Here is a 19459-nt window from a genome sequence, read left to right on the forward strand (position 1 = left end):
GTGGGGTTGCCCCCCCCTCCCTCCCCTCCCGCTTGATGTGATTGAAATTGAAAAGCAGGTTCTCGCGGTGTGGCCACGACAGGGGAAAGATTTGACGAGGTCGCATCAAACCGCACACGTGCGCCGGCCGACCTGCCATTTGGAGCTCCTGATGTGCTGCTGGCAAGATGAAAGGAAAGATTTTCCCTCTGCACCTTGTCGAATCGGATTCGAAACCCCCTCCTTTTTTGCCTGACTCTTGGCCTGTCTCTGATGTCGAAAGAGAAGCAAATTCCGAGCCATCCAGCCTCCCCAGCCCGTGTCACACACACACACACACACACATACACACACGGCTAAACCTTCTCCTCGTTGAGAAACTCGTCTGATCCTACCCCCCCGTTCGCTTATTCTTTGCTCGAAAATCCCTCGTTTGACCCCTGTCTCTGCTCTGAACGTGTGCCAGTCCCCGGCTAGCTCATCCCTGTTCTCGCTTCCTCCTTCCTCTTTATCTCGAGCTTCACACACCTCAAGCTCCTCTTGATCAGCAAACCGAGTCAACCTCAAGCTCCTGAGAAGGACTCTCTTAAACCGCCAAGCCTGCACCATGTGCTGTCCGTTGGTTCTGAGGCTGACCTGGACGGCGCCCCGGCGGGGCTATCTCCCCACACACACATACACACACACCGCACAATGCCTGTTAGCCTAAGCTTGTCACGACGGCCCCCGGGTCCAGACTCCCTGATCCGGACTTATCAGATGGCATCAGAGATTATCGGTTCGTAAATAACATGTCTCTTGAATCGTGGCAGTGCTGTTACGGCCGGGGGGGGTTCGAAGTCTTTTCACCTTTTGCCGCTCTGTTTGAGAGTGGAGAGTTCTCTGGTTGATGTGAGCTTGCTGCTTGGGTGATCAAGCTCCGAGGAGGAGCTCGGCGTGAGCTGCCAGTCTGGAAAGACCATTCATATTCTCTGGGCGCCGCCCCCTTCGGCTCGTCTTGCTTCTGGACTCGACAACACCTTCTCATTTTTTCACACAGCCGTACATGACTTCTTCTCCATGATGGCTGACAACTATCTCAGCCCCAACCCCACACACCCGGACTCCCGTTCGAGGGCCGCCAGTGATGCGGACACCATCATGGCTGACGGGTCCAACAACAACAACAACCCGTTCCTCACGCCGTCCGGAACCACGGCTGCCACCAGCACCGCCGCCACGAGCTTGGATCTCGAGGACGCGGACTCGGCCCTGCACCCTGACCCCGGCACCGAGAACGACTTTCGTGTTGATAACAACCCCTTTGCCTTTTCCCCCGGACAGCTGAACAAGCTTCTCAACCCCAAATCTCTCTCTGCCTTTCGAGCTCTCGGTGGTCTGCGGGGTATTGCCCGGGGACTCCAGACCGACGTACGGAGCGGCCTCAGCGTTGATGAGACGGGGGTCAGAAGTACCGTCAGCTTCAGCGAAGCGGTGGAAAGCCGGAATGACACCAACCCAGCGTCTCCTTCCACGGAGAAGCCCATTTCGTCCTCGTCAACACCGTTTGTCGATCGAACCCGGGTCTACGGACGCAACATTCTCCCTCCCAAGAAGCCAAAGTCTATTTGGAAGCTCATGTGGATCGCCTTCAACGAGACCGTGCTCATCCTTCTGACCGTCGCCGGAGTCATCTCTTTGGCACTCGGGCTCTATGAGACTCTCGGCGTGGAACGGCCCGCAGGAGCGCCGGCGTCTGTCGACTGGGTCGAAGGCGTCGCCATCTGCGGAGCAGTCATCATCGTCGTCCTCGTCGGCTCTCACAACGATTGGCAGAAGGAAAAGGCGTTTGTCCGGCTAAACACCAAGAAGGACGACCGCCAGGTCAAGGTCATTCGATCGGGGAAATCCGACATGATCAACGTCAACGAGATCCTTGTGGGAGACGTCCTGCATCTCGAGCCGGGTGACATGGTTCCGGCAGACGGCATCTTGATCGAGGGTCACGAAGTCAAGTGCGACGAGTCTTCGGCAACGGGAGAATCCGACGTGCTCAAGAAGACTGCTGGTGATCAAGTGATGAAGCTGCTGGACTCCAAGCAGAGCAACCACGATGACTTGGACCCTTTCATCATCTCTGGTTCCAAGGTACTAGAAGGTAAGCACTTAGTTGTAACCCTTGCCGTTGACAGACCTATTCGCTGACCACCACCACAGGCATGGGAACGTACGTTTGCACATCCGTCGGCGTCTACAGCAGCTACGGCAAGATCATGATGTCTGTACGCTACGACATCGAGTCGACTCCCCTCCAGAAGAAGCTGGAACGGCTCGCCATTGCCATCGCCAAGCTGGGCGGGGGCGCATCCGCCTTGATGTTCTTCATCCTGCTGTTCCGCTTCGTGGCCAGCCTCCCCGGAGACAACAGACTACCGGCGGACAAGGCGTCGACCTTCATGGACCTGCTCGTCGTCGCCATTGCCATCATAGCCGTGGCGGTCCCGGAAGGGTTGCCGCTGGCCGTGACCCTCGCTCTGGCGTTCGCGACCACCAAGTTGCTCAAGGAGAACAACTTGGTTCGTGTGCTGCGGGCCTGTGAGACCATGGGCAACGCGACAACAATCTGTTCCGACAAGACGGGAACACTGGTAAGACTTGCCTCGGCTGGCCGGCCGTTTCTCGGACTTGACTAGAAGCTAATGAAAAGTCCTAGACGACGAACAAGATGACCGTCGTTGCCGGGACCTTTTCTACGAGCAGTTTCACGTCTACCGCCACAGCCGACAGTAATAACGAAAAGACTGCCGGTTCCCCTCTCCATGTGTCTGCCTGGGCTTCAACCGTACCTCAAGCAACCAAGGAACTGATTGTGCAATCCGTTGCCGTCAACTCGACGGCCTTTGAAGGCCAGGAAGACGGCCAGTCAACGTTCATCGGGTCAAAGACCGAAACCGCTCTCCTTCAACTCGCCAAGGATCACCTGGGACTGCAGTCCCTCGCCGAGGCCCGCGCCAACGAGCAGGTTGTGCAGATGCTCCCGTTCGATTCCGGGCGGAAGTGCATGGCGGCCGTCATCAAACTCCGGGACGCCTCCAAGGGCTACCGTCTCTTGGTCAAGGGCGCCTCGGAAATCTTGCTCCGTCACTGTTCATCCAAGGCGGACCTCGAGACGTTGGCGGTTCAGCCCCTGACTACCTCGGAACGAGAGTCACTGGATGCCACCATCAACCAGTACGCCCGTCGATCCCTGCGCACCATCGGCCTCGTGTACAAGGACTACCCCCAGTGGCCGCCCGTGAACGTGCCCTCGGAAGACGGACATGTAAAGCTCGAGTCGCTTCTGGCTGCCTCTGAGCTGGTGTTCCTCGGAATCGTCGGTATCCAGGATCCCGTCCGCTCCGGTGTCCCCGAAGCCGTGCGAAAGGCACAGCATGCCGGCGTCACAGTCCGCATGGTCACGGGCGACAACATCGTCACGGCCCAAGCCATCGCGACCGAGTGCGGCATCTTCACGGGGTCTCAGGGGGTGATCATGGAGGGGCCGAACTTCCGCAAGCTTTCCGAGGACGACATGAACGCCATTCTCCCCAAGCTACAGGTGCTGGCTCGTTCGTCCCCCGAAGACAAGCGCATCCTCGTCACGAGGTTGAAGGCGCTCGGCGAGACGGTCGCCGTCACAGGAGACGGCACGAACGATGCGCCGGCCCTGAAGGCGGCAGACGTCGGCTTTTCCATGGGCATTTCCGGCACTGAAGTCGCCAAGGAAGCATCTGCCATTGTTCTGATGGACGACAACTTTGCTTCGATTGTGACTGCGCTTAAATGGGGCCGCGCAGTGAATGATGCCGTTCAGAAATTCCTGCAGGTGAGTTCAAGCTGTCACTAGTAGTAACTCCAGACATTCTGGCATTTCATTCAAGTCCTTGGTTGAACCATGTTGCTGATCTGCTTGTGAACACAGTTCCAAATCACCGTCAACATCACTGCTGTCCTTCTGGCCTTCATCACAGCCATGTACGACCCCCACATGGAGCCCGTGCTGAAAGCCGTCCAGTTGCTCTGGGTCAACCTCATCATGGACACGTTTGCGGCGCTTGCGCTGGCAACGGATCCCCCAACCGAGAAGATCCTCGACCGGCCTCCTCAACGGAAAGATGCCCCGTTGATCACCGTGAACGTAAGTTGCATCCCCATTCTTCTGCCGTAGTACGACAGCCCGACTGACGCCTTGCTTCCTAGATGTGGAAGATGATCATTGGTCAGGCGATTTTCCAGCTCATCATCACCATCACACTCTACTTCGCAGGTCCCGAAATCCTCGGTTACAACAGGAACAGCGAGGACCAGATGCTCCAGCTCGACACCCTCATCTTCAACACGTTCGTGTGGATGCAGATCTTCAACGAGTTCAACAACAGACGGCTGGACAACAAGTTCAACGTCCTCGAGGGTGTCCACCGCAACAAGTTCTTCATCTTCATCAACATTTTGATGGTGGGTCTGCAGGTCGGCATCGTCTTCATCGGCGGTCGCGTCTTTGAGATCAAGGAGGGCGGTCTCGACGGCACGCAGTGGGCCATTTCCATCGTCGTCGCCTTCATGTCCCTCCCGTGGGGCGTTCTGGTCCGCATCTTTCCGGATATCTGGTTCGAAAAGACGGCGCGCTTCGTGGGCAAGCCGTTCGTTGTGGTGTACAGGTTTCTCGGGAGGGTCTTTGGTCGAATTGGTGGGCTTTTCAAGAGAAAGCCGCACAAGGTCACATCAGACGAAGAAGTGCCCGCCACAATCATCGTTGCCCCGCCTGATGGGAAGGGACTGCAGGGGTGATATGGAACAAACATGCAGAGATAGAGAGTTGTCGTGGCGGGGGAGATTTCAAATGTATTGTTAGAAGAAAAGTAGCTTCGGATGCTGCGTTCTTGGTGAAAGCTTCGATCTGAGGTTTTTGGTCACTTCTTTTGGCTCGAGTTGACCATAGATTCCGTGGCTTGTATGACTATTTCACCCAACCCAGTCTGGAGGAGGCCATCCTAATCACCTGTGAGCAGCTCGAACCCAGTCGCTGGCATAGCCTTCTCCCGGAGCCATTGGTGAGAAGAATTTGTGTTCAGATGCTGGTTCCCGTCATATCAAAGAATTTCACAACCAAGATCTAGCTGAAAAAAGCTATCGAAGAGACCATGGCCGTGCTTTGATGTCAGACACTGTAAGGTTGAGATACAGACCGAAAATGACCACTTGAAAGGCCAGGCAAACCCATCATGGGGTATGATCAGCATCGAGATGTTGAGACCGTCGAGATTCTCAGGTCGATGTTCATGTACCATGCGTTCCACTGGTGACAGCGTAGATCATGGTCCCAAACTCGTCAAGGTCCTCCAGCCACGCATCGACTCGACTACGCCTCTTGTCGACCTCGCCTTCGCTCAAATCTTTAGGCATAGGCCACAGCTCGTCGATGCGCAGACCTCCCTCTGGCCACTCTGCCAAGTGGGCGTCGTACACGACCTGCCAGTCGAGCCGGCTGCGCGATTCCCACAGAGACTTACTCGCCGGCGCAGGTAACCCCCGCAACTCGGTGGCGAGATGCGTCGGAAGCCCATCGTGGGTAAGCAGAGCGCTGTCGAGGAGACACATGGTGAAGAGCGTCCTTCGCTTGGCCTCGGCTGCTATCCACGACTCCCACGCGGGGCGCGCACCGTCTTGCTCGGCCACGCAGGCGATCCCTTTCCTGGCGGCTGCGCAGGCGAGTTCCTGCGTGTTCATCATGATTTGCGGAAGTAGAGAGCTGGCTTCTCGTTCCAGTCGGAAGAAGGTGACCAGGGAGTAAACAAGATGTGCCTGGAACGTTGCGAGAAGAGCCATGTCATCCTCCGTTTCACGTCGAGCAAAGAGCGTTGTCATCTCTCTCTGCAGCCTTTCGGCCGAAACCTTGCTGTCACGATAGTCTAGATCGTCGCATACGCGTATGGAAGAGAGACAGGTCGAGAGCGGAGTGCTCGAGTCCAGATGCAGTTGAGACCAATGGACAAAAGGCGGAACTCTGCGGCCCCGGATCGAAGAGTTGGCATAAGATTTTAACATCCTGTGGATGAAGGCCGACACACGAGGGGTGTAGTCCTTGGTCACTTGCCCGGGCACCGGGACAAAGTTGTGCAGCCATCGGTTGGCAATGTCATCAGCATTGATGGGGCACACGAGCTCGAGATGGGAAAAGTCCAGCCCATCGGTTGGACGAGATGCGGATCTCGCAGGGATGCTGCTGCCGGTGGTTGATGCTCCATGTTGTTGTCGTGAAGGAAGAAGACCTATCTCCGCCGTTTCCGGTCGCTCGGGAGTAGGGACTCGGAAGGACAGAACGGTCTCTGTTAAGCCTGGTCTACTACCCGAGGCAACTTGTTGACCTTCTCGAGGATGAGTATTAGCGCCCTCGGATCCGACGGCAAGATTGCGAGAAACCCCGAGTCCCGCTCTCGCTCTGTCACACAACAAGCCGGTGGCATCCGGTCCAGACGGAGCAGATGCCTGACTCTGGAGATAAACGCAGGCGACGCCCCGCTCCCGGCACCGGGAACATGTCCCTGCTTTCCGGTCGCATTTGATCTTGGAGCTCGCGCACCGCTGGCAAGCCTTCTGTCGGGAGGTAGAGTACCGTGTGGGCCGCATGACTGGAGGCCGACGGCGGCATTACGAATCGAGGTCGGTCGCTGGGACTGCTGCACTATGAAGTTGGAAGTTGTGTCTAGAACGCGACTCTGCGTCAGGGGGGGCATGAGTTTTCCCCGCAAGATCAAGCACAACTGGAGGCGGGGAAGTTGGGGTTTTACGTAATTTAGAGACAATAGTCTTACGAAGGAAAAACCACCGGAGCTGATCAGTATTGTGGAAACAGCCGGATGATGTTGTCTATGGTAGTTGTAGTTGCAGCACCCTATGGCAACCTGGGAGACGGAATAGGCATTGTGGTCAGGGTTACTCATAGGTTCTCGTCTCTAACACGAAGGACAATGGACCATTATACCTTGCGCGAGGGTTTTTGTTTGTTGTTTTTGCTTTTCCGGGGCCTTCCTCTAGAATTAAGGTATAAGAAACGTCACGTTGGCAGAAATCATAAAGACATATTTGACAAACATATTCGTTTTTGTCATTGAAACGGTAATACAGTTACAGGTAGGTATCTTGCAATCATTAAATCACCACTCTTCTACCACATCTTCTCCCACGTCCTGCGGAGGAAGGACATCTGGGCGAGCCTCTGCCTCTCGACCTCCTCGATGCCGCCCTCCTCCCAGTGGCGGCACTCGGCATCGACCTCGGCCTTTCCGCTGATGAGGTCGGCCTCCTTGGGCTGGACGAACCTGGTCCGCTTCAGGACCTTCCAGACGACGAACATGAAGATGCCGAAGATGAGGCCAAAGTAGGAGGTGATGAAGCCGCGCACGCTGAAGGGGTAGAAGTTGTCGAAGCCGACGAAGATGAGGGCCAGGATGCCGAGGAGCAGCGCCAGGCCGGGGAAGTAGGGGGTCCAGGGGGCGAGGTAGGGGAGGGTCTCCGGGGGGAAGTTCTGGGCGACGCGGGCGCGGTAGAAGCCCATGTAGGTGATGAGCATGAAGACGTAGGTCATGATGAGGGCGGTGGTGGTCAGGTCGACGAACCAGAAGAAGACGTCGACGGCGGCGTTGGAGGAGACGAGGAAGGTGATGCACGAGATGGCGGTGACGACGAGGACACAGTAGATGGGGACACCGGCAGCCGTGCACTTGAGGAAGAACCGGGGCGCCTGGCCGTCGCGGGCGAGGCCGTAGAGGGTGCGCGAGGTGGAATAGAGGTAGGCGTTACCGCAAGACCTTGGGAACTGTTAGCATCGTTGTTTCTTTTCCTTTCATGAAACCACGAGGTTTTATATGTGCATGTATAACTTACCATCCGGACAACAGGATAAAGGCGTTGATGATGTCGGGAAGGGCCTTGATGTGCAGGTTCTTGATGCCCACAACCCAGGGGGAGGCGCCGGCGCCGGGCTCGCCGTTCTCGATGGCGCCGAGGAGACCCGGGTCGCGGGAGCTGCAGATGATGCCGACGCACAGGACGCCGACGACGTAGAAGCCGACGAGGCGGTAGAAGATGAGCTTGGCGACGCGCGGGATGGTGCGGCGCGGGTTCTGGATCTCGCCGGCGGCGAGGGCGATCATGTCCGGGCCGGCGATGGTGAAGGCGGCGTAGATGACGACCTTCCAGAAGCCGAGGAAGCGGCCGGTCGAGCCGTCGGTGAAGTAGGCGTGGATATGGTTGCCGTCGCCCCAGTTGCGGAAGCCGTAGGCGTCGTTGAGCGGGTTGCCGCCGGACATGGTGACGAGGGTGACGAGGCAGAGGCCGATGAGCAGGATGACCTTTGTCGAGGCCATGATGAACTCGGACTCTCCGTAGTACTTGACGGCGATGAGATTGACGGCGACGCACGAGACCATGGCGACGGCGATCCAGGCGGCCGGGTTGATGTCGGCGTTCCAGTACTGGATAACGGTGGCAACGGCACTGGGGAGGGAGGAGGAGAGTTAGAGGCGATTCGTTTTTCCATTTCTTCTTCATCTTGTTCCTTTTCTTCTTCCTCATCTTTGTCGTCTCAAGTATTGAACTGGTCTGGGAGGGTTGGCTTACCTGTACTCTGTACACACCAGCATCAGACCGGCGAAGAAATACGTCCATCCCAAGGCGAAACCGAGAGCAGGGTCAACAAAGCGGGAAGCGAGTTCGAAGATGGTGCCGCGGATGGGCAGGTAAGCGCACATCTCGGCGACGGACAGGTTGAGCGGCCAGATGAAGAGGAGACCCCAGAAGGTGTAGCCGAGGACGAGGGAGAGAGGGCCGGCCTTGGAGAGGACGCCGCCGATGCCGACCTGGGCAATTCTTCGTCAGTTTGGCCGGTTCACGTCGTTCGATATTCCTCCTAGCAACAGGGAGGAGAAAACTCACCCAGAGACCGGTGCCGATGGAACCTCCAATGGCCATGAGCTGGACGTGGCGGGGGCTGAGACCACGCTGGGTCTCGCCGTACTCCTGGGCGACGGCCGCAGCGGTGCCCGAGACGACCTGGCCGAGCTTGTTACTGTTGGTGCTGTCGGCGCGGCTGAGGCCGACAGTCTTTTCTTCCATCCCAGTAGCCATGATGGCCGGTGTTGTGCTGGGTTATGGGTACGGTTTGTGGATGTTGTTGTCGTTATCGTTTTGTCGTTGTCGATCCGACTGTTCTCTAAACGAACGACGTCCAGCTTTAGGGGGTTGACTGAGCGAGCCCGGCAAATATCACTCAAAAGACGCCGATCAGACCGAATAGGATACGACTTGAGGACAAGGTGAACCAGGCTGGATGAACGACGGGCGGCATCTATTCTATATAGATGCCTTGGGGTTCCTGTCTTGCCCCTGGCTCCGACGCTACTATGCATGCAGCCCGTACTCATCCCTCTTCCCCCCCTGCCCAGTCAGAGCAGTAACCTTCATCTGACGTCTCCCGGTTCCTTGGAGAAACAAACGACTAATACCACTGGTACGATACGACTTACTCGGGCTGGTGATAGACCATAGGCAGAAGAACCGGGGTCTATCGAGGCTAGCGGAAGTCGCCCCGCAGAGATAAGCAAAAAAAAAAAAAAAAAAAGGGTCGGGGGAATGGCAATGCCTCTTTGGCCGAGGGAGGGGACCGGGGGGGGGGGAGGGGAGAAGATGGAAAGGTGGACGCGGGGGGAGGGAGGGATTCCCTGCCGGGAGGCAAAACGTCAGAGCGAACGATACCGACGATAACGGAGCAGCAAATGTCTTCTTGGGCGCGGCATCAAAGGGCGTTCGCTCCATCGCAATGAAGGTCGCCGCCCCCTCCCCCCTTTATTGCCGTGTTTCGTCGTAGATGGGTTCCACTGGGGCGGGTGCATAGAGATAGATATCCGATTCCGCAGGCCGCAGGCTGCAGGCTGCAGGACCCTCCCTCCCTTTTGACCTTGATTATGCACAAGGATTCGGTCAATGACCTGAGGATATCACCTCAAGCTTTGGGGTAAAGAGAACCAAGAGAGGGAGAGCGACAGGACTTGGAAACTGGAGAGAGAGAGAGAGAGAGAGAGAGACCGGGGGGGGGGGCTGAGAAAATCCCCGACAGTTTGTCGATTGGACGGCCCACGCCATGCCGTCAAGCATCTCGACTCTGCAGTTGCCAATAGCACTTGGAGTTGAGGCGCCTCGCACTTCTTTCAGTTCAGGGCCTCTCTCTTTTCCGTCAGCAATCGAGAGTAAAGCAGTGTCAGACATCGCGCTCCCGACGTCTTGGCAAATGGGTCGAGCAACATCCGACGTCGGATATGTCGATTGGAGAAAGGCGTCGACTCTCCCAACCCTATCCTGTCCGATAAATGTCCAGTTGGTGGTTGGTTGGTTCGGATGGTACGGTACACCCCTTGGAGGGGGGACGGGAGGCGAGCAGAGAGAACTTGGGAACTTGGGGGGCTTGGCTAGTCCCTATTACTGCCGAATATTGACCGCGTGCTTTTCCCCAGCGGCCATGCCGAAAGGGTGTGCAGGCTCTCTCTTTCTGTCTCTCTCTCTCTCTCTAGCCACCAGCGTCTGTCTGGTCTGGTCTGTCCCCCCCTCCCTCCAAGGAACACGGCAACCGAGTGGTAGGGGGGGGCGGGGTGATTTGCGATGGTACTGCAGGAGAAGCTGCACAGAAAGCGGGTAGAACTCCGACCAGCACGACCTGGCGCGGTCTGGCGTCGTCCCAATCTCAACCTGGCGGTGATGTCGAGCACTGACTCGCTGGCTGCAGACGGCTGGTCTTGTATATGCTGTAGTCTCGCAGCGCGCGGGCGCATCGCTTTGGCGAACGTCCAGATAGAGAGGAATCTGCAACGTTGGGAGGCCTTGTCAATGACAGAGGAACTGTCTTGGCGCGAGCGCTAGGAGGGAAATCGAACTTGGTTCCAAGGTTCAGGCCCGAGGAAGAGAGAAGTCCAGAGAGTCCAGAGAGGGGATGGAATGGTGAACCGGACTGGGTCTCAGGCACTAACGAAGGCAGGCCGCCCGCCCCGGTCGTGTGCCATCTGGGGAAATCACTATCAAACTGCGATGAACCCTCTTTTTCGTCCAAAGCGTTTTATTACGTACTGTCAGGCAGCCGTATTAAATGAGGCCATGCGTATACCATGTGAGATAGGATCCAGACCGAGAGGGGCGCGCGGTTGACCGATGCGCGGGCCACGTGTCGGCCCAAAGGCAGGTTGATAGTGACAGACCGGAATGAGATATATAGTCTGGGACCGGGAGCGAGAGGAGTGATCCGAGAACTCATGATGCGGTTGGCGTGTGGGCAATAGAAAAGCCGTTCAGGTGTGTTTGCTACGACCCTGCCATGTTTGACCGATGATTGAGGAAAAAAAACATTCGGATCAGGGAGTGATCGATGAGAGACTGTGTCTGCTATGGACGGGTTTGCTTATATCTCCCTCCTGTTGTCCAAAGGGCGTACGGATGACAAGCTGCCCCAGACATGGGAGAGCATCAAGAAGCGGCCGGATCTCCCATGCTCTCGAATCAAGAGGTGGCCCGGTCCCAAACACTCGGAGCGCGCCGTCAGCCAAGAAGGGACAAGTGAGCGAGCGTGCAGCGGCGGCGGCGGCGGCGGCAGCGGACCGGGAACATGCAGCCGGTCCACACTATCAGAGAGGACCGGCTACCGTTCCCGGCCCACCGGACTGAAAGGCCGTTTATCCATCCATCCATCCGTCCATCCGTCCTTCCTAACATGCCATTGGTGATGTTCCCGACTGATCGCTAGTGTCGTGGTGGCAAGCATCCATCTTCACAAAGTCTCAACGATAGAGCCGAATCGCAAACAAAATAGAATGTGGTAAACAAATTGGCATGAGAAGCCAGCATCGGGTCTCCGAGACGCGGGCGGATCCCCGCCAAGTTACGCCAATGCATGATGCGCCTCTGACTGTCGTCTACTATCGAATGTTTGACTACCTATCATCAACTGTTTGGTCTTCCACTTGTGTAACTGTGTAATCGCTATTTGCGTTTGTCTGTCCTTGACAGATTGATCTGCCTCGTCTCTCTCGAGTTTGTCATCTCGGCACGTAATATTGTGCTTTCCAAGCGTCACGTTGAAGGGGCGGCCTTCTCTCTTATCTCAGTCTCATCTCATCTCACTCTCACTTTCACTTTCACTCTCACTCTCACTCTCACTCTCACTCTCATCCACACCCTAACTCCCCCCCGGATCGCCAGATTGCAGGGTATCATGGTAAGAAAAGACGGCAATGCTAGACCTCCGCCGCCGTGACCGTGACCGTGATGGTCTTCTTGTCCTTCCCATCGGACGTCACAGTCTCCACGGCGGTCTCCGGGTTCCCCTCTCCCTCTCCCTCCTCTTCTTCCCTATCAGATGAGTCTGTCTGTCTTCGACCACCGTCGCCGCGCCGCCATCGCCCCTTCAACCAACGCCGTCAGCTCTTGTTACCGTTCACGGTCGTCTTGGGCGTCGTGCCCGCAGACCCCGTCTTTGCCGTCGCTGTCGCTGTCGCCGTCGCCGTCGCCGCCGTCGCGCGCGGAGTACGGTCGCCGCTGCTCCTCGTGCCGCTCGTCGGGATATAAAAGTCGTAGCGGCTCGGGAACAGGATGATGTTGGCGAGCCGCAGCAGCTCCGTCTCGGCCTCGGTCTTGGTCTTGTTCCTGATGCCCTCTTCGTCGTCGGCGTCGACGTCGACATCCATGGCGTCGTCCGCGTCGTAACGGTGGTGATTGTGGTGATGATGGCTGTGCTTGGCCGACAACACCCCCGCCGGCTCGACGTCGTAGGGGGCCAGGCCCATGGCGCGCAGGCCGTCGACGCCGCCGTACTCCTCGACCTCCTTGGCGCTGGGCCGGTCCTGGTGCGAGGCCTCGCTGCCCAGGCCGCCGAGGGTGTCAAAGTCGGGCCCCGGCTGGCCGGTCTGGAAGGCCTTGCGCTGGCGGGCGAGGAAGAGGGCGTTGGTCTGGGTCAGGGGGCACACGGGGGTGTAGGTCAGCAGGGAGAGCTCGGTCGACTCGTTCTGCAGCGAGGGGGGCACGCCGAGGCGGGTGCCGCCGGTGATGATGGAGTAGGCCTGGTCGCAGTGCCAGATGACGTAGTCGCCGGCCTGCATGCTGGGCAGGGAGACGAGGCTCCGGCGGAGGTGCAGGTGCGGGTGCCAGCGCTCGGTGAGGCGCTGGGCGTGCCCGGGGACGGCGCCGTGGATGATGGTGTTGGGCTCCGGGTCGAGGGCCCAGTTGGAGGCGTCGAGGTAGGCGGCCCACTGGTCGGCCTTGCCGCCGTCCGGCTGCTCGGGGGGACCGCGCCTCGGGGAGAAGAAGGGCCGCAGGAGGAAGTAGGCGGCGACGAGCTTGGGCGAGGGCAGCACGCGCACCATGCCCTGCTCGACCTTTGTGAGGGCGAGGATGCCCTGGAACATGCGGAAGACGCTGCAGGCGCCGGCGCCGTTGTAGAGGTCGGTGGTGGCGCCGACGCGGCCGGCCGGGTCCCAGGGGTCGTAGGACTCCCAGTCGCCGCGGAAGACGGCCTCGTAGGTGCCGCCGCGGCCGTAGCCGTCGGGCTCCCAGCGCTCGAGGCTCCCGCTGTCGATCTGGGCGATGACGGTGGCGGAGGCGGCGGCGCCGATGGAGTCGGCGGCCGAGTTGCCGTTCTGCTGGCCGCCGACGGCGCCGAGCTTGTCGTTGTGGATGCGCAGGCGGTCGGCGTAGCTGACGGGGGCGCGGGTGATGTGCAGGTCGTCGGTCGACTCCCAGAAGGACATGGCGAACTTCTGGGCGCGCAGCATGTTGGGGTGGGCGCGGGCGCGCACCTGGACCGGCGTCCAGAAGAGGTCGATGCAGGTCGGGTCGTGCAGCGCCGGCGGCTTGAACTCGCGGTTGCGCTCGAGGTAGTCGTGCGTCTCGCCGACCCAGCTCCGGGCGTCCTCGGGCGAGACGACGCCGCGGATGACGGCGACGCCGTAGCGCCGGAGCCGGTGCGCAAAGGCCTCGACGCGGACGGGGTCGTTGATGTCGGCGAAGGCGATGGACGGGATGAGCTCGGAGCCGCGCGCCTGGATGTCGGCCATCTCGACGCGCATGGCGTCGAGCAGACGACGCCACGACGCCTCGACCGCCGCCTCGTGGCCGGCGATGAGCCGCTTCTTGACGCCGGCGAAGCGCGACGGCAGCGGGATCGGCTCGGCGCCGTAGAAGGAGACGACGGGGGGCTCCATGCTCTTGGGGAACACCTTGCGGCTGGCAGGACCAGGACCAGGACCAGGAGTCGAGGTGGACGATCTTGTCGTCGTCGTCGTCGTCGTCGTCGTCGTTGTAGCCGTTGTTGCAGCTGAAAGAGGAGGGGATGTGAGGGGAGGAGCAGAGGTAGAGGTGGAAGTAGAGGTGGAGGCGGGGGAGACGGAGGTGGCCCGGGATACGGCCGCAGAAGACGGAGGGGACGTCGTCTTAATAATTCGAGAAGACGTCCTGCGTCTACTACTACCACCACCACCACCACCACCACCACTACTACTGCTAACACCAGTGCCAACACCACCAAGAGCGATACTCCCACCACTCCCACTGCCGCTGCTGCTGTTGGACCCTGTGCGTGTGCCTGGCCCCAGTGCTCCCCTGCGTGTCCTCCTCCCCAGACCAGACTTGGGGGACTTGACGGCGCGAGATGGTGCTGCGGGAGCCGGTGTCGTGCTGCTCGGGGTCGTGCTGCTACTGGCTGCCTCGGTCAGGATCGCAGTGTAAGTCTGGTTAGCGTGCCCGGCCGCCACGGCATCTCCAACTTCCCCAACTGATCCTCCTCCCACTGCTGCTGCTGCTGGGACCCCTCCATCTCCGTATCTCCCTCCTCCTCCTCCTCCTCCTCCTCCTCCTCCTCCTACTCCATGCCCGTCTGCGGGGGGCGCCTCAGTGGGCCCAGCGGCCCAGCGGGCCACGCTCATCCGAGCTGCCGTCGCCCCCAGAGATCAGGGGGGGAAGCCGGGCGAAAGATGAAAGGGTGGGCGAGACTCGTGTGTACGATGTAAGTTGGTACTGCATCCAACACTCACACTGACACACGCGTATGCGAGTATGCTGCAGCCGGCAGCGGGCGGCTCAAGTACGGATGCGATTGTTGGCGAATTCTCCGCTGCTGCTGCTGCTGCTGCTGCTGCTGCTGCTGCAAGTCGTCCTTTCGCTGATGCCGATGCCGGTCAAGTAAGTGCTCAACTCTGTCGGATGGAACGTCGAACCCTGCTGAGGGGCTGTCTTTCGCCGATAGTCGACCCAATCCTGAACCCAGACCAGAGGCACGCGGGCAAACCGTGTGATAATCCTTCTTTTATATATCCCGGGGTGTTGTTGTTGTTGTTGTTGTCGTATATATGTTGTGTGTGTGTGTGTGTGTGTGTGTGTGTGTGTGTGTGTGTGTGTGTGCGTGTGTGTTTCGGACTAGTCAGTTCCCCCTCGGAGGCTTTTTTCCTTTTCTTCTCTCCCTTTCGACGGCAGTGGTTCCGGATTGAGTGAAGAATGACACCTCGTGACTTTCGCAAAGGAGGGCGGTGGTGGCCGGATGAGATAGCGGACGGTTGGACGGACGAGGGGGCACCGAGATGGTTACCGTCCGTCATCAAGTATGTTATCGTCGTCGAGGAGGGAACGAATGATATGGGGCGCACAGGAATAGGGCAAAAATCGAGAGCAAATCCCCGAGAAAGCCTTTCGAAACCAGAATCCCCTTCGTCGGTGTGCGTCCTCCCGGGGGGCATCACGAAGCCTTTATCATGGGACGGCGCATGGCCTCGACAAGACGCACAATGTGTCCATAATTCCGATGCTGGCTAGCTAGCTAGCTAGCGTCAAGGACGCACGCACAGGAGACAGGGCCCGACAGACAGACGGACAGCCTGGGGGCCGGGGAGTGAGTGGGTTGTGTCTGAGACGGCGACTAGATAGATTGCCTCCTCATTGCTCATGATTGCACCATCTCAGTCCCCTTCCGGTTGAAAAGAGGATAGACGGGAGGGGCAAAAATGGACAAGACGGGCAAGACGGGCAGAACGAAGCGGTCCTGGATCCTGGATCCATCAGCACTTCCCTCCCTCCCCCCCTCCGTGTGTGCTGCCCGCCGGCCCGCGAACCCGCGCCGCGGCTAATATGCGGAATGTCGCTCTGAGCCCGGACTGGCCAGCCAAAGGGTCACCCCAGGCTTTCGGCCAGAGAGGCCGTTTGTTCCTTTTCCTCGCTTCCCCATCCCACCCCCTGTACGCTGTGCGCTACGTGTAAGCAGGTAGCATGTGGGTGGCCGGGGTTGCTGTTATCCCCCCCCCGGTTCGTCCTCCGCGGGTCCCCCCAATGGACGCAGCCGGCATCCCGTAATGTGGCACCACGAACAGAAACTCACAGTCCACAACCCTCACGTGGTGAATAAGATGGGGGGGAAGACCCGTGGGACATCCTGGGCGGCGAGCCGTTGGGGGACGAGGGGGGGAGAGAGGACCTCTCGGCGGCTTTCGCTTCTTCTCTCTGGAGGCATTTCTCCCCCGCTCATTTCCATTTCCCTATCCCTTCTGGCTAATTGCCGGATGTCCAGCTAGGTCTTTCAGTCCGCCGCCCTGTCTATCCCTCGGGGTGCATTGCGCCGCAGTTCCAAGAGGGAGGTAGGTGCCCACCCGCCCCAGACTCTACCCAGCCAGACTCTACCCACGTTTGGAGAGACTGTCGTCCGGGGTTTTGTCAGCATGTCAATTTTTAATTTTTTTTTGAATGGAACGACGCCGTGGAATTCATCTAGAGAAGCTTTTACAAAGCTTGCAAAGTTGAATCCTCTCTCCCGACGCGTTCCGTGTGCCTCGTCGGATGCGAATGTGAATGGCCGGCCTGTCGTTTCTGAGACGGGACCCGACGAGCTTCTTTCCACACCGGCGCGCGCCGGGCTCTCGGGCACCTGCGACGACAGCGTGGTGTTTATGAGATGATGGGCAATGGTGTCTCAACGTTCGGAGATGGCGCCGAAGGACTAAACAGTCGCATTTGTGTTCACGGTGGTAGTAGAGCAGTGTGCTTAGTGTAGATAGTGCCTATCAGATATACAGCCAGTACACACCATGATAACGAAATGAATGATGGGGGTGGGCGATGGCATCCTCTCCGACGGCACGCACCCTTCTACTTGATACAGAGACATAAGCCAAGATGGTTGTTTGTGCCCCGAGTGATGGATCGAGATCCGTCTCTGGCTCCTGGTTTCCATTCCCGGTGTTTCGGTGTTTCGTGGTCTATTCGTGGCTAGCCTGTCTCTGGGAGTTCTTTGTCATACCTCTCTCTCTCTCTCTCTCTCTCTCTGTGCAACCCGACCATCTCTGACCATCTCTGTCCATCCCGCGAAAAGACTCCGGTGGCCAAGCTGAACGTCGCCCCCTCCCCCCCCCTCCCCATCCGCCGATGCGCGGGGACTTCTTCCAGCCGACCTGGGCGGCACATCCTCTCCGCCTGCCGTCTCCGTCTTTTTTCTAGGTCTTGTGTGGCTGGGCCAGACTTGGCCCTCCTGCAGCGGTACGTTACCTCGGGGTGGGGGGTCATCAACCCCAAGATTGTGTCCGATCTGATAGGCCTGGAGTCAGATGTCCCGAACGGAGAGTCTGTACATTCGATACCCACGAAAGTGAATCTTGGGTTCTGTGTTTGGCCAGAATGGATGGGTGGCGGTAACTGTGCGCACGCAATTCATTCTTTTACCACCATCTCGGTCTCGCAAGTAGCCTTTTTTTACCTTCTCTGCAACAAACCACAATCACTCCTCATCCCCAAAAAATTAATCCAGTGATAACTTCAGAAGCGGTGCATGAGACGGTCGTTCTCGGACCCGTCTCATCACCAAGTACTTCGGCCAAGGGGTCGCAAAGGGGAGGGAGACATTGGTCACAGCCAAAGTTCGGCTGAAGCCCTTGGAAACCATGCAGGCAGGCAGGGCAACACGCGTTTTGTTCTGGTTTCTTCTGTTTTCTTTTCTGTTTTCTTTTTTTTTTCTTTTCCCTTTCTCCTTCTTTTCTTTCTTCTCCCTCTTCTCTCCTCTGTCAGCGACTGGCTCCATTCCACTCCGTCTCGTTCTCTCCGCCCATCTCCGTCTCTCTGCAACCAGCTGATCAAGCAGCCTCGGACGAAACATCAACTGCTGCACCCTGCTGACATGCTGACATGCTGCCATGGGGAAGAGAGAGAGAAAGCACGGATGGTGCCGAGAGGCAGATCCCAGCCCCGTTTTGTTCCTCTCCGAAATGACCATGGAGCGCCGCTCCTCCATCTTCCATCTCATCATTCCGAGTGTGCCCCAGCAAATAGCGTTCCCGTCAGACACAAACCTCAGCCTGCCAAGACCGTTTCAAGCGGAAGTTTATTGAATTGTGTTTTGGGCGACTCAGAGAGCTTGTTAGTTAGTCAAGACACCTGTTCCAGATGGCTGAGCTGTCCTTGGTCAGGCTCGCGTTGCCCTGGTCTCGAGTCTCTCGACTATGGAACTCTATTAGACGACCTACCTGATCGGCCGATGGAGAAGGTCTTCTGCCCATTCAGCTCCCTCTCCCCACGTGCGTTCTCGCTCCTCTCCGTCCCAATTCCAGCAAAACAGTCACACCCGCATCATCCCCAGTTCCAGGTGCTCGCCTTGGAGGGGGACTGACCCCTTATTCTTACCGGGGGTCACCCGTCCACGTCTCTACACCATCTTTTATTTCGACCTCAATATTCCCTTTCGCCCTTCTTCTCTTCCACTCTTCCTTTTCTCTCTCTCTCCTGTTTTCCATAAAACAGCCGCCCGTCAAGGGCATCCCCGTGAAAAACTAAGCATCCGCCGTCCGCGGGCTGAATGTCATGGCGTTGGTTTCAGACGAGCTGGTGGCAGGCCAGCGCGAGATGTCAGCCCTACTCACCGGTACACACAGTAAACTCGGCCTTGCTCTGCTTCGATCGTTGCCTTTCTTGGCCCGTTGTACTATACTGTACTGTAATGTATTCGTCGAAATAGACTTTGAAGACGCCCTCCCCCCCCAAGAATAGTTGATTAATTGTCGCAGTCGATGGCCAAACCACCGAGCATGCCGTGCAACCATTCCCGTTCCCATCCAGCTGGGTAGAAATCCCCGTGCCAAGTCTTCTATGGCAGCCTCAACGTTGTCCTCCCTCCCGGACCACATGTCACCAGAACTCAAGATTCTTCAAAAAGGGGGGCCCTGTTCCTCCCGTCCCGCCAGCTTCGGTTCCTTGGGGACAAGACTCCGTCGGGCTGTTTTGGTAGCACACCGGCCATTTTTGGTTTGACAAAATCCGCATGTGGTTGTAATCACGTCCGTTCCGCTCGCTCACTCCCATCTCACTGTTTCCATCTCCCTCCGTCTGGGTGCGCTCGGCATCACTCTCTTCTTCTTTTCTCTTGCTATACTCCAGGTATCGATCCCTTTCAACTCCCACA

At 58.1% G+C, this 19459-nt stretch overlaps 4 protein-coding genes across 4 annotated transcripts; 1 reads left to right on the top strand and 3 right to left on the bottom strand.

Moving 5' to 3' along the window:
* Positions 1–1041: 1041 nt before the first annotated feature.
* On the top strand, positions 1042–4785 carry CH63R_08378 (Calcium-transporting ATPase; the record flags this gene model as incomplete). The annotated part of the gene is made up of 5 exons (XM_018303352.1): positions 1042–2116; positions 2176–2606; positions 2672–3823; positions 3920–4135; positions 4198–4785. The coding sequence occupies 5 exons, from the start codon at positions 1042–1044 to the stop codon at positions 4783–4785; spliced, it is 3462 nt and encodes a 1153-aa protein (XP_018158130.1).
* A 489-nt stretch (positions 4786–5274) lies between these two features.
* On the bottom strand, positions 5275–5823 carry CH63R_08379 (Lysine-specific permease; the record flags this gene model as incomplete). Its single annotated transcript, XM_018303353.1, has 1 exon — positions 5275–5823. The coding sequence occupies one exon, from the start codon at positions 5821–5823 to the stop codon at positions 5275–5277; it is 549 nt and encodes a 182-aa protein (XP_018158131.1).
* Positions 5824–7162: 1339 nt separating this feature from the next.
* CH63R_08380 (Amino acid permease) lies at positions 7163–9123 on the bottom strand (the record flags this gene model as incomplete). The annotated part of the gene is made up of 4 exons (XM_018303354.1): positions 7163–7805; positions 7882–8493; positions 8617–8855; positions 8932–9123. 4 exons carry the CDS (start codon positions 9121–9123, stop codon positions 7163–7165), a joined length of 1686 nt encoding a protein of 561 aa, XP_018158132.1.
* Positions 9124–12455: 3332 nt separating this feature from the next.
* Positions 12456–14234, bottom strand: CH63R_08381 (Duf1479 domain-containing protein; the record flags this gene model as incomplete). Its single annotated transcript, XM_018303355.1, has 1 exon — positions 12456–14234. The coding sequence occupies one exon, from the start codon at positions 14232–14234 to the stop codon at positions 12456–12458; it is 1779 nt and encodes a 592-aa protein (XP_018158133.1).
* Positions 14235–19459: the final 5225 nt, after the last annotated feature.

Source organism: Colletotrichum higginsianum, chromosome 5, assembly GCF_001672515.1.
Source record: "Colletotrichum higginsianum IMI 349063 chromosome 5, whole genome shotgun sequence".
NCBI classification, from domain to species: Eukaryota; Fungi; Ascomycota; class Sordariomycetes; order Glomerellales; family Glomerellaceae; genus Colletotrichum; species Colletotrichum higginsianum.